The sequence below is a fragment of the Anser anser genome (assembly GCF_964211835.1).
Source record: "Anser anser genome assembly, chromosome: 2".
In the NCBI taxonomy this organism is placed as follows: domain Eukaryota; kingdom Metazoa; phylum Chordata; class Aves; order Anseriformes; family Anatidae; genus Anser; species Anser anser.
This window is the reverse complement of record NC_139721.1, coordinates 105,916,007-105,930,256: the sequence shown is the minus strand read 5'-3', so window position 1 is coordinate 105,930,256 and position 14,250 is coordinate 105,916,007. Positions and strand designations below refer to the sequence as shown.

The following is a 14,250-nucleotide window of genomic DNA, read 5'->3' as shown; positions in this document are numbered from 1 at the left end:
TGTAAGTTTTCCATGCAGGCGTACTTTTGATTAGGGCTTAGCTGGCAATTTAATTTTAGTTGAGAATGCTTTTTTTAGACCTGAATCACTTATCATTTTCCAAAAATCTAAAATTAAAAGGACTGTGCTCAATGCAGCATTAAAGTAAACATAAGCTGTGCTTTGTTCTGGTTTTAATGGGATGTGCTACTTTAGTGTTGTCAGCTGGTTTCATTTATCTTTTGAATTCCTTCATACTTTTTACATGTCTTTTGGCTGAACCCTGAGATGATTTTGATATTCTATATTACCTAAAAATTGAGATTGTCTTTCTATTATTTATTCCGTTTTTGATTTATTTCCAGTTAATGGGATGTTTTTCCATATTTTTCCTTTGCTTAATTTAGCATGTAATACAATGCATTTGCTTTTTTATAATATAACGGCTTTTATGCCGTTCTCTAGTCAATATCATAGTGCATTTTGAATCACCGATTCTTTTTATTGTACTCTAACATGAATGGATTGTGATTTTTCATTTTTATTATCTTTAATCTTTCTCCTGTAATCACTTGTGTTGTGGTAAATGAAATACAGGTAGATTCTACCTGCTGCCTTGAGGCATGGAAACACATCAGCTGTGTTTGACTCCTTTGCTTTAGGCTGACCTCTCCCTGCTAGTTTACTGGCCTTCCCTTTGTGTAGTCAGATTCTCTTGCATTATGGGAAACATCATGTATGCCTTGCCTTTTTTTCCCTCAAAGGATACTTCCCATGATTTGGGTTAGCAATTTTGCTTTTTTTTTTTGCTGTTTTCGATCTCAACCTGAATATCCAGCATGTTTTCTTTCAAAATATTAATGCCTTACATACAAATGTGTGAGGCTCTTAGACTATTACTTTTTGTTCAATGATTACATTGTAATCATTGTAAATTGATGTAAATTATCACAGTATCACAGATTTCTAGGTTGGAAGAGACCTCAAGATCATCGAGTCCAACCTCCGACCTAACACTAAGTACTCCACTAAACCATATCCCTAAGCTCTACATCTAAACGTCTTTTAAAGACCTCCAGGGATGGTGACTCCACCACCTCCCTGGGCAGCCCGTTCCAATGCTTAATAACCCTTTCAGTAAAGAAGTACTTCCTAACATCCAACCTAAACCTCCCCTGGCACAACTTTCGCCCATTCCCCCTCGTCCTGTCACCAGGCACGTGGGAGAACAGACCAACCCCCACCTCTCTACAGCCTCCTTTAAGGTAACTGTAGAGAGCGATGAGGTCGCCCCTGAGCCTCCTCTTCTCCAGGCTGAACAAGCCCAGCTCCCTCAGCTGCTCCTCATAAGACTTGTTCTCCAGACCCCTCACCAGCTTGGTCGCCCTTCTCTGGACTCGCTCGAGCACGTCCATGTCCTTCCTGTAGCGAGGGGCCCAAAACTGAACACAGTACTCGAGGTGCGGCCTCACCAGAGCTGAGTACAGGGGCACAATCACCTCCCTAGTCCTGCTGGCCACACTGCTTCTTATGCAGGCCAGGATGCTGTTGGCCTTCTTGGCCACCTGGGCACACTGCTGGCTCATATTTATCTGACTATCAACCAATACTCCCAGGTCCTTCTCTGCCAGGCAGCTTTCCAGCCACTCATCTCCCAGCCTGTAGCTCTGCTTGGGGTTGTTGCGCCCCAGGTGCAGGACCCGGCACTTGGCCTTGTTGAACTTAATTATGACATAGTATTGAGAACGTGACATAGTATTATGACATAGTATTGAGAACAAACAGGTTCTGCATTGATTTTTCTTTTCAAGATTATCATGATTTCTGGTAGAACTCAAATCCACTTGGTACAAAACTGCTGAAAATTGAGCTCTGCCTACAAAGATCTTTAAATTGAATAAGTCTTTACTCATGACTGCCAGGTGTGGTGTGGTGTGGCAGAAGTTGTGGCACTGGGCATTTGACTCAAGTCTGAAGAGTACATTTTTCATCTTTACTTATATTGTACCTTAATAAAGGCTAGAATTGTTTCTGCTCAAATTGATTATGTGCGTTTGAGAAAGCATTTTTTTTTCTTGGGCAACTGGACACTTAAGCCTTTCAGCCTCTGGCTATTGTGAGCTGTTCAGTGAAATATCATAGGTTGTTACAGTGTGACTCTGGAGTGGAAGCAAGTCTTCAGTGTGGTAGGGGCTTTGTTTATGAATGCTGTCAAAAGAATTGTCAGTATGGGTGCAGTATATGGTCCTTGATTTTGAAAAATGCTGAGCAGATTTACATGTTCTAACAGTTTCTATAATATAAAAATACAACTTCAGTGCCAATGGTTGTGAAACATAAAAATGAAGCACTTGGTACTAGCTGGGTGATCAGTAAAAGTAGAATCTGTCTTGTTTGCAAACAGCTGGACAGTTTAGTTGTTCATAGAATACCTGAGAAAAGAGCGAGGTCTGTCTCAACTTCTTATGTATGTCTGAATTTCTAGAACTCCTTGGCAATTGAGTGGCTGACTAGGAAGACTGTACTTGGTACATCTGTGCGCTCGAAATCTACTCTAGAAGCCTATTGCAGGATTTACAATCTTAACGACCCTTCCTGTGAGGAGGGGAAGATTTGTCTGTCTTGAACATTGCTGCCCAGAATCTAAGAATCTAATTTGCAAGACTGCTTGTATGGATTCTAACCTATCTCTTTGCAGTGGGGGTTTTAATTTGTTCTGCTTTACTCCTTTAAATACATCAGATACTCCTAATAGCTACATAAAAAAGTGCTTAAACCAAATGTGAATGGTCCCCATGATTTGTAACTAAAATTACTTTTCTTCAGTGTCTATCACTGATTCTTAATTAAAATTACTTTTTCAGTGTCTATCACTGAAGTATGGATGGTGGTGGTTGTTGTTACTTAGACTGGGATGGTGTTCCAGGTGTATGATTGAAAGGAATTAGGTATGATAGGTATTAAAGGAATATCTCTATCCTGCATTTCCCATCACTCTAACTTCCTTTGTAAGCAGAGGGGAAGGGTTTGGTAGTATTAATGACATTGTTTCTTGCAGGATAATCATGGGTCAAACCGGAAAAAAATCTGAGAAGGGACCAATTTGTTGGCGAAAGCGTGTGAAATCAGAATATATGAGGCTGAGGCAGCTCAAGAGGTTCCGACGTGCAGATGAAGTAAAGGTATGTTATCTTTTGGTTCCATTGTTTAAAAACTGATATCAAAATCGATTTTCTTCTGAAGTATGAGTTGGATTGACTATGAAAGTTGTCCCACAGTTAACAACTGCAATAACAGTTTCATGAAGTATTTTGTTAACATACTGAATCTTGTCTTAACTCTGATATTAAAAGTAGGTGTGATACATTTGTATGTGATTGAATCCAGTGTGCTAAGTATCAGAAGAGACTGGAGAGCAAGTATGGCAATTCCTTTAGCCACCTACTCTTTCTAATTCTCTTTAGAATTTAATTCCATGTTAAACCTGTAAGGCTCTATATGTGAGAACTTGGTTTTAGTCAAAGAAAGGGATAACAATCTATTACAGAGCCTGACTGACACTTAAAACTGGGACAGTTCAGTGTTGAGCCACTTCTAAATTTTTTGGTTTTAGTATATGTTATGATACCTTAAGATGTTAGCAGATGAGTTCATAGTCTTTGATTTATTTGTAATGTTTACAATTGTGATTAATTTTTAGAGTATGTTTAATTCTAATCGTCAGAAGATACTGGAAAGAACTGAAATATTAAATCAAGAATGGAAACAACGTAGGATACAGCCTGTACACATCATGACTTCTGTGAGCTCATTGCGCGGGACCAGGGAGGTTGGTTAACATGTGTTGTGGTAATTCCCCTTACAAGGTTGTTAGCATGTTTTAATTTTATTACAGGAAATTTGGCTGTTCTTTTAATTTTTTTACCAGCTTGATATGACTTTGCAACTAAACAATTTTCTTACAAGTAAAGGAGTTATTTATTACTTACTTCCATCAGATTTCTGTCTGGAAAACGCTAAATAGCAGGCTACTTAGCTTTGAGTGTCCCATGAGACAAAATTTCTGATAATACGTGGACTTACTTCAGCATCCTTTAATCATTTTGTCTCACTGATATTGGGAGTCTAATGTTGCTTCCATCAAAGTTGTTCCCCTGTGGTACAAATGACTAGTTACTTTAGCTGTTATTGAGTTAAAACACATGAAACCTGTGAACATACTTATTTGAATAAGTCTTCTTTATACTTACAGTTGTTTAAACCCAGGTCCTGAAAGGAGTTGGTACACCCTTCTGTTGCATATTCAGACTAAATACTAAATTTGTGAAAAAAGCTTCCATGATTCTGATGCTGATTTGAACACCCAAATTGGCTGTCATGTTGGTAGCTGAAACAGTGGTTGAAGTCCACTCCAACTTCCAACATTCACCCCAGCTTAATTTATCTTGTTTATCAGTTGCTCTTTAGACACTTCAAACTTAGCCAGTTTGAGGATGCTTCATGTGTAATTATCTGAAAACCTAACTCTTTTCATTAGGCTGAGAATGAAGACATTACTGTGCACAGGTTTATAAAAAGAAAAAAAAACCTTCCTATTCAAGGAAATTTGTCAGGCTTTTTTTCTCAAATTTTAGAGGGAAGCTGATATTCTCTATATCAGGTGCATTTTGTGTGCCTGACTGTTTTCCTCTAAGCATGATTGAATGTGCAGCTCTCAGGTACAGCTCTACACCTATTATATGGCACTGTAGGATCAGAACTTCTCATAATAACTGAGAGGTATACATCCAGTTTTCATTTTTTGATAAAGATCATGTCTCACCATTCCTCGATTGCTCTTTTTTTTGTAGCTTGATTTACTATTCTTTTATTTTACTTTTTTTGCCTGAATTGATTTCCTGCCTGAATTGATGGAGCACACTAATTACTGCATTCAAAACCAGTCTGTCTCCATGAATTAGAAGAACTCTACTACTTGACTTAAGATTGCTATAATTTATAGTGGGAGAAGTGAAAGAAAGAAGTAGTATGGGAGGTGTTGAAAGATTATTTAAGTCTTTTTCTTTCTTAATATGCTAAATTTCTTCAGAGTTGTATAGGGTAATGTCTAGAAATTAAATTACTTGATAGAAAGGATTTTAGAAACCTGATGTTCTTGATGAAGTCTGTAGGGCCTTGCTGATGACGTAGGTTTCTTCCAATGCCTAGTGCAGTTAGCATCAACGAGAGACTATAATGTGTGGTAGCCTAATAAACATCAAGCTGAGTTTCATACCTAAACAATGGGGGAACATAACTGAGACTTTGTACTAAACACCTTGAGTCATTTTGACACAGTCTAAGATTTCTAGTTCCAAAGATAAAAGTAATGATTTTCTACTTTTGTATTTTTCTTTAAACGAAAAATTTGCTAGAAGGCTGCTAGCTAGAAAACTAAATGTTAACCTGAAATGGCAATAAAGCACTATCATAGCACAGTGTCTTGAGTATTGATATACAGAGCAGAAATCTAACTTCATTGCCTGTGTATTTAAAAATAAAATAAAAAACCTGGCTTGTATCATTCTACTGGGGTACTGTCTCTGTATACTGTTTGTTATATTACTTTGTGTATTTCTTTAGAAATGTGAAGCTCTGTTCATCTTTCCCTTCTGGAAAGGAGAAAGATCTTTTGTCTCCACTTCCTTTTTTCCTTTCAGGTAGCTATGATAGCTGTTCTACATTTTGTTTTACTTAACTCCAAAGCTTCCTTGTTGTACTTTCCCTAGCATTGTATTTTCCTATCTGCTTTTGTCTGTAACATTTTTTAGGAGTTTTTCATCCTGCTGTTCAACTACTTGAGAAGAGCTGATCCGTATCTGTTATCTGTTGAATTGATGGAAGAATAACCTAGAATGTGTTTGTATTTCTGTGGCATGTTTATCCTTTGGAGGCTGCATACACATTAAAATTTCCAAAAAAACCCCAACTCATTGACATGTCCAGAGTTGCATATTAAAATGTTAATTTTTCCTCTGCTCTTTGTAAACAGTGAGCATAATTAAAGGTTTGGGTATAGTATAAAGATATGCAGACAGTAATGGGTAAGCAGGGCAGGAGTTAACAAGACATAAGTATCAATTTCCATAAGATGTCTTGCTGTCATTAAAGTAAAATTTTATTTTTTAACATGTATCATACATGATTTCTGCAGTGTATTGATCTAAAGCCAAGGGAATTTTCATCTGCCTCTCTGGCTTCAGTAAATACTCTAAGACCAGTGTAGCAGCAGCAGGTACTAAATCTCTTCTGAGGTACAAAAAATGGTTTATATGACAGGCTGAATAGTCTGAATAAAATACTAAGTATCTAACACAGCCACTTAGTATTATGTGGAGGAAAAAAACACGTTCTATTGACAAAGGTATTAAAACATAAATAATTCCTGCATATTTTTCTTGCTAAACCTGTTCTTATGCCATACAAATCTGAAGCATTTCTCAAAGGCAGGTCTAGCAAATTTTGACAAACACCATTTTGTTTGTTGTAGAGTGATTTTTGTGATTTTTTTCCCTGAAATTGATATATAAGTGTAACTTCAACCTTTTATTTCAGTGCTCTGTTACCAGTGACATAGATTTTCCAAAACAAGTCATCCCACTAAAGACTCTCAATGCTGTTGCTTCTGTGCCTATAATGTATTCTTGGTCACCCCTTCAACAAAATTTTATGGTAAGTTTAAAAAGGTGGTGCTAGGAGAAATGTATGGTGAAAAGAGAGGGGGGTTAGTTTTAGAAATAAAACACTAATAAAAGGTATTACCAATTGCAGAGTAAACCTGTGTTCTTAATGGCCCTCAGTATCTCTACAACCTTGCTGTAAGTAAAGCCTTACAGTATTTAATTTCATCATAGGATGGTTTGGGTTGGAAGGGACCTTAAAGATCATCAAATTCCAACCCCTCTGCACTTCTCACTAGATCAGATTTGTTTTGGGCCCCCATTCAACCTGGCCTTGAACACTTCCAGGGCTGGGGCATCCACAGCTTCTCTGAGCAACCTGTTCCAGTGTCTCACCACCCTCTGGGTAAAGATTTTCTTCCTAATGTCTAATGTAAATCTCTCCTTTCTTAGTTTAAAACCATTACCCCTTCTTCAATCACTACTCTTTGACAGAACTCCTGTGCAACTTTCTTATGGGCCCCCTTTAGGTACTGGAAGGGAGCCTTCTCTTCTCCAGGCAGAACAACCTCAACTCTCAGCCTTTCTTTGTAGGTGAAAGAAGAGGTGCTCCAGCCCCCGATCATCCTCGTACCCCTCATCTGCACTTGTTCTGAAATGTCCATGTCCTTCTTGTGCTGGGGACCCCAGGGCTGAACATAGTATTCCAGGTGGGGTCTCACAGGAGCAGAGTAGAGAGGGAGAATCACCTCCCTTGACCTTCTGGTCATGCATCTTTTGATGCAGCCCAGGGTACAGTTGGTGTTCTGGGCTGGAAGTGCACATTGCAGACTCATGTTGAGCTTTTTGTCAACCACCACCCCCAAGCCCTTCTCCCAGGGCTGTTCTCAATCTATTCTCCACCCAGCCTGTGTGCTTGGGATCGCCCCAGCCCAGGTGCAGGACCCTGCACTTGGTCTTGTTGAATTTCGTGAGGTTTGCACAGGCCCACCTCTTGAGCCTGTCCACGTCCCTCTGATTGGCATCCCTTCCCTCCAGTGTGACAACAGCACCACACAGCTAGGTGTCACTGGCAGACTTGCTGAGGGTGCACTTGATTCCACTGTCCATGTTGCCAGCGAAGATGTTAAACAGTGGTTGTCCCAATACTGACCCCTGAGGAACACCACTAAGCACTGATCTCCATGTGGACATGGAACTGTTGACTCTCGAAGTGTGACCATCCAGCCAATTCCTTACCCATTGAGTTGTCCGTCCATAAAATCCATGTCTCTCCGACTTAGAGACAAGGATATGGTGGGAGAGAGTGTCAAATGCTTTGCACAAGTCCAGGTAGATGTCAGTTGCTCATTCCCTGTCCATCAATGCTGTAACCCTATTGTAGAAGACCACCAGATTTGTCAGGCATGGTCTGCCCTTTGTGAAGCCATGCTGGTTGTCACCAACCACTTCATTTTTCGTGTTTCTTAGCATAGTTTCCTGGAGGATCTGCTCCATGATCTTTCCAGGCACAGAGGTGAGACTGCCTGTCCTGTAGCTCCCCAGGTCTTCCTTGTTTTCCTTTTTTTAAAAAGGGTTACGTTTCCCCTCCTCAGTCACTGGGAACTTCACTGCACTACAATGACTCCTCAAAAAGGATGGACAGTGGCTTAGCAGCTACATCTGCTGGTTCCTTCAGGGCCTTTGGATGCCTCTCGTCATGTCCCATGGACTTTTGCACTTTTACATTCCTTAGATGGTCTTTAAAGTGATATTCTCTTACAGCGGGCAGTTCACAATTCTCCCTGTCCCTGCCTTTGCCTTCTGGAACATGGGTTGTGTGGCTAGAGCTCTTGCAGGTGAAGTCTGAGGCAAAGTCACTGAGAGCCTCAGCCTTTTCCATATTCCAGGTAACCAGGTCTTATGTCTCCTTCGGGAGAGGGCCCTCAATTTCCCTAGTCTTCCTTTTATCACTGACATACCTATAGAAGTCTTTCTTGTTACCCTTGATGTCCCTGGCAAAAATTTAATTTTAAAAGGGCTTTGGCTTTCCTAACCTGATCCGTGGCTGCTCAGATGATGTCTCTGTATCCTTCCCAGGCTTCCTGTCCTTGCTTCCATCCTCTGTAGGACCCTTTTTCAACTTAAGTTTGGCCAGGAGCTCCATGTTCATCTATGTAGGCCTCCTGGTGTTTTTGCCTGACTTCCTCTTTGTTGGGATGCATCACTCCTGAGCTTTGCGGACGTGATCCTTGAATATTAACTAGCTTTCTTGGGCTCCTCTTCCCTTCAGGGCTTTGTTGCATGGCACTCTACCAAGCAGACCACTGAAGAGGTCAAAGTCTGCTCTCAAAAGGTCCAGGCTAGTGAGCTTGCTGTGCTCCCTCCTCACAGTCCTCTGAATGCAAACCTGCACCATTTCATGGTCATAGTAGCTACGGCTGTCCTTGATCTTCATGTTTCCCACCAGCCCTTCCTTGTTGGTGAGAATGAGGTCTGGCACAGTGCCTCTCCTCCTTGCTTCCTCTGTCACTTGGAGAAGGAATTTGTCATTCATGCATTTCAGGAACCTCCTGGATTTCCTGTGCTCTGCTGTGCTGTCCCTCCAACAGGTATTGGGGTGGTTGAAGTACCCCTGAGGACCAGGGCTTGCGAATGTGAGGCTGCTTCTATCTTGTCTATAGAGGGCCTCATATGCTTGTTCTTCCTGATCAGGTGGCCTGCAGCAGACCCCCACTATTTTGTCCCTGCCCTCCTGTAATCCTGCCCCACAAGCTCTCTTACAGCTCCCTATCTGTCCCCAGGCAGAGCTCCTTGCACTCCAGCTGCTCAATGACGTAGTGTGGTTCCCCCTTCTTGTTTCCCATGTCTGTCCTTCCTAAAGAGCCTGTATCCTTCAGAGCCATCCCACCACATCCTTGTATTGCCAGTGAGGTCATGGCTGTGCAGGCCTGTGTGCCTAACTCCTCTTGTTTGTTCCCTGCGCTATGTATTAGCGTAGAGGCATTTGAGTTGGGCCCCTGATGAAGCTGACTTACTGGCTGGAATTTCTTTTGCTGCTCTTCAGGTGCTCTCCTGCTGAACCGTGACCCTTCTTCAGGCTCTGGGCATCTATTGCTGACATGAACATCAGACTGGGGAGGAGCGGGATGGGCTGAGGTTCCCCTCCCCTGGCAACTTTAGTTTAAAGCCCTCTTCACCAGCTTTCTCAAAGCCAGTCCCATGCTCCCCTGGCTGTAGCATCAGTCCTGTAACTATCTGTTGATTTGACGGATTCAACTGGCCCTTTCAAACCACTTCCCTCTGATTGGGAGGACTGATGAAAAAGCTGCCTTTACTCCTGAGTCCTTCACTGCTGCTCTCAGGGCTCTGTAATCCCTCTTGACGCTCCTCAGACTGCTCCTGGCTGCATCACTGATGCCTGCATGAAACAGCAGCAGTGGGTAATGGTAGTTAGTGTCCAAGGCTTGGCAGCCTCTTGGTGATATCCCTGATACGAGCCCCTGGTAAGCAGCAGCCTTCTCTCAAAAGTGGATCAGGTCAGCAGATGGATGCCTCTGTACCTCTCTCTCGGAAGAGTCATCTGCTACTATCACCTGTAGTCTTTTCTTAGGTGCACTATATTTAATATAATGAGAAATATTTTCTGAGGGATGTGACTGTCCTTACGTAAGACAAGTGGCCAACATACCTGTAGCAGAATAATAATTCTTATGTACTAAAGAGATCTCAGTCCTGAAATAGTTTCCCCATGTAATGGTGATCTCATATAGCAACTGGAGTTCAGCCTTTTTTCTAATTAGCTTTACTGTATATGCAAACTCTAATGTTAGATTTCTGATAAAGGTGTTTGACTTACTTGAAAAGCTTAGCTTATTACAAATCTTTGTCACAGCATTTTGTATACAAAGGCTTTTGCTAAAATGGTTATGATGGTAATCACAACAAAGCAATTTAAATAACTAGTTTTATCAGTATAAGTACAGAGTTCTTCCACACTTTTTTCTACTTGCTTTCAATTTGTCAGTATTTGGGTATTTGCACTGCTGCAGAATGATGATCAGCAGGAAACTTTGCATTGTCTATTTTCCTAACAATAGAAGGCTCTTGAAATGCTGGAAAACACAGCTGAGTATCAAGGTCTGTAAATTCTACTGATAAAACTTTAGGTTATTAATGTGGTAATTCTGGATATAGACAAAACAAATCTGAGAATGGCATTTGGATTAAATAGTGTGAGGCATGTTTCTGTGCTATCTGTTTAGACAACTTGAATTTAGAGGCTTTCTGTATCATGTTTTCTTATCTCTAACAAAGGAATGAAAGGGTGGTTTCTATCACATGTTGCTGAGAGAAGCAAGGAAGAGAGAATGAATTTAACAGTGCAAGCTTCCTAAAGCTAGTTAGCTTATTGTGCTTCTATAGTAGAAGTTTTGTTGCAACACACTGCTGACCTTAATGTTAGGAGTTGTTGTCAGCATCTTGAGCCTTTCACAACTAGTGCAAAAAGTTCTTAAATAAAGATGGTTTTGTTTTTAGTTAACTGTGAATATGCTAAGTGGTGAAGCCAATTTAACTGTTATCTAAACAGTTGTAGATTATGAAAACAGCAGTGGCCAACTGAACATGCAATTTAACAACGATTATGATCAAACGATTTTACTAGGTAGAGGATGAAACTGTTTTACATAACATTCCGTATATGGGAGATGAAGTGCTTGACCAGGATGGTACCTTTATTGAAGAGCTTATCAAGAATTATGATGGGAAAGTACATGGAGACAGAGGTGAGCCCAAACACTCAGGTATACTAATCACTTCTTTCTACATAAATAATTTCTGTCAGTTTTATTTGTTAAGGCCTGATACTTGATTGTTACAATAGTATCTCTAGAATGCCTGTGCTGTGTAAATGTTGGATAAAATAGAAATCCTTATATAAATATAGTGACTTTCATTTTCATAAGGCTACAAAGTATTCAAGTATGGAGAAATTAAATGCATTTTTTTTCCAAGACCATAGAGTGATTCATCATAATGCCTAAGCGAAACATGGAGAAGTTTTTGGTGTTCGATGTTCAGGGCTTTTGAATATAATAGTGTAACATACAGATGTGTGTCCTGCTTAGCAGAAAGTGGCAGGAGAGGCATGCAAAACTCTGATTATTACAACACTTACAAATTACGTTCAGTAGACCAACCTTCTATGGGTTTTGATTTTCTTCCCTTACCTTCAAGGTGTAAATAACTTTTCATTGGTTATCACAAATTAATTGTATCAGAGAGTCATAGAATGGCTTGGGTTGGAAGGGACTGTAGAGATCCATCTAACTCCAACCCCCCTGCTATGGGCAGGGACACCTTCCACTAGACCAGGTTTCTTAAAGCCCCATCCAGCCTGGCCTTAAACACTTCCAGGGATGGGGGGAGGACAGTGTCAAATGCTTTGCACAACTCTGGGTAAATAACATCAGTTGCTCTTCCCCTATCCATCAATGCTTTAACCCTGTTGTAGGTGGTCACTGATTTGCCCTTAGTAAAGCCAAGTTGGCTGTCACCAATCACCTCATTTTCCACGTGCCTTAGCATAGTTTCCAGGAGGATCTGTTTCGTGATCTTTCCAGGCAGACATGAGACTGACTGGCCTGTAGTTCCTTGGGTCTTCTTTTTTTCCCCTTTTTAAAAATGGGAGTTATTTCCCTTCTTCCAGTCAGTGTATATGTACCTATCTACAGTATGTATAGGTATTCACATGTATAGTTTTTTCTTGAATCAGTAGATCTGCTTGCTCTGGGTATCCACTCAGAATGGCTTATACAAGCCTAATTTTATAGTTGTAAAAGTTTCTCTGACTATTCTGCTTCCCCTTCTCAAAAACATTTGTCCTGTTCTGCTCCCTGCCCACTCTGTCCCAAGCAGAATCATTTCTTGCAGTGCTGCTTCTTACATTCCTGTTAGTGCAGGAGTCACTAAGGAGGAAAACTACATTTCTGAGTATATTCTGTGTCACTCATGAAAGTTAAGCCTGTGATTCAATAGTAAACGTTACTCAGTCCTACATCAGTCTTGCTAATGTCTTCAGGATAGATGGTGCCTTTATATTTCTTGAAGAACATCACTGTTTTTTGCCTTTGGATAATTTTACAAATTTACTGATTGTTGTTGACACTCTTGTCAGAGAACTGATTAGATCAAAATGTTGACATTACTAATAAATGTATTATATTACTGATTTAATTTATTATTGAGTCCAGCTTTAAAATTAATCTCCTTTCACTGCCTTGAGTCCCACGTTCATGATGGCAATAATTCAGGTCCTTTGTACCTGTATATCAAAAGTCAAAAGAATGCTTTTTATTTTTCAAGTAACTATTTGTTTGTGTGGCTATAATGAAATTTAAATGCTATGGAAATCTGTAATCCAGAGGCATTTCCTTTTATTTATTTATATTTTTATGTATATATATATTTGTGTATATATAATGAGCCATAATTATAGAATAGTTTTGTAGTTGCACTTTTGGGAGAGAAATTCTTACTAATCTATGTGGGTATGTTGAGAGTCTGTTTAAAACATCCAAATACCTGCCTCTTTCCATTATATGCATATTAATAAATCTATGAGCTTCCTTCAAGTTACAGTGTGACATCCACCCCTGTTCAAGTTCAGAAGCAGGGTGAAAGCACTACAGTTGCCACATGGTTCAGTTATTTTTTGAGAAGTAACAGCAGTATGTCAATGTACAGTTTTCCTCTCTGCAAAAATGTCTGTTTGGGCATCTGTGCTGCCCTTTGAGTTTCACAGCAGAATCTGGGCTAAAAAGCAGATACACGGCATTGTATCCTTGAGTTTTCTTGTGAAATTGTTGTTTATATTTCCTTGCCAGTGACATCTACAGTAGTGGAAATAGATGCTAAAAACTACCAGCCAAAAGTCTCTCTGGGGATTCCCTATCTGTCTAAGGATAGTTTCATAGTCTGTTTGCATGCATTGGCTGTCTTTGCATGCATAAGGCTGGCTTAACCCAACCACATTGGAACTGGGATTCTGGTATAAAATCTCTTAAACAATCTAGCTAGTAACTCTACTCTTTAAAAAAAAATCTATCAAGGAAGAGAGATTTATTCTTGTTTACTGGCATGAAGAATGGGGAGTTGAAAAAGAATTTTCAAAAATTTTTCTCCCCATCCTGGTTCTCAGGTTAAAAAATGAATACCAAGTATTTTTAATTCTTCTGAGTTCATACATTGAAACGAAGAAGGAAAAATACAAATTTGTTTTTCATAACTTACAGCTTTTGCCATAATTCAAGTGTAGGGAGGATTAAAAATATTTCATATATACCATGTGCTTTTCTGTTCACTCCCAATTTTGCTGAATTTCAGAATGTGGATTTATCAATGATGAAATATTTGTTGAGCTGGTCAATGCACTTGGTCAATATAGTGATGATGAAGATGATGATGATGGAGATGACAATCCTGATGAAAGAGATGACAAGCAAAAAGATCGGGAAGGTAACAGGATGGGTATGTCTGTCTGCAGACTTTAAAATTTAAGACCAAAAAAAGCTTTTCTTTAATCACTTGGTAAATTTGTTCAAACCCTTCAACTTAATAGTTTTCAGATCTA

The 14,250-nt window shown here is 39.9% G+C and overlaps 1 protein-coding gene across 10 annotated transcripts in view; it reads left to right on the top strand.

The window, feature by feature from the left end:
- Nucleotides 1–14,250, top strand: part of EZH2 (enhancer of zeste 2 polycomb repressive complex 2 subunit) — a 57,080-nt gene that overhangs the window by 19,163 nt on the left and 23,667 nt on the right. For 4 of the 10 annotated variants that reach the window (XM_083825653.1, XM_083825649.1, XM_083825652.1 and 1 more), the window contains exons 2-6: nucleotides 3,038–3,161; nucleotides 3,680–3,808; nucleotides 6,574–6,690; nucleotides 11,284–11,422; nucleotides 14,004–14,147. In XM_083825653.1, coding sequence (XP_083681779.1) covers nucleotides 3,045–3,161; nucleotides 3,680–3,808; nucleotides 6,574–6,690; nucleotides 11,284–11,422; nucleotides 14,004–14,147 — 646 coding nt within the window. In that variant the 5' untranslated portion in view covers nucleotides 3,038–3,044. Of the gene's footprint in view, nucleotides 1–3,037; nucleotides 3,162–3,679; nucleotides 3,809–5,601; nucleotides 5,679–6,573; nucleotides 6,691–11,283; nucleotides 11,423–14,003; nucleotides 14,148–14,250 lie in introns of those variants that run through there. The other 6 variants (XM_083825654.1, XM_083825650.1, XM_083825648.1 and 3 more) reach the window with 5 other exon arrangements.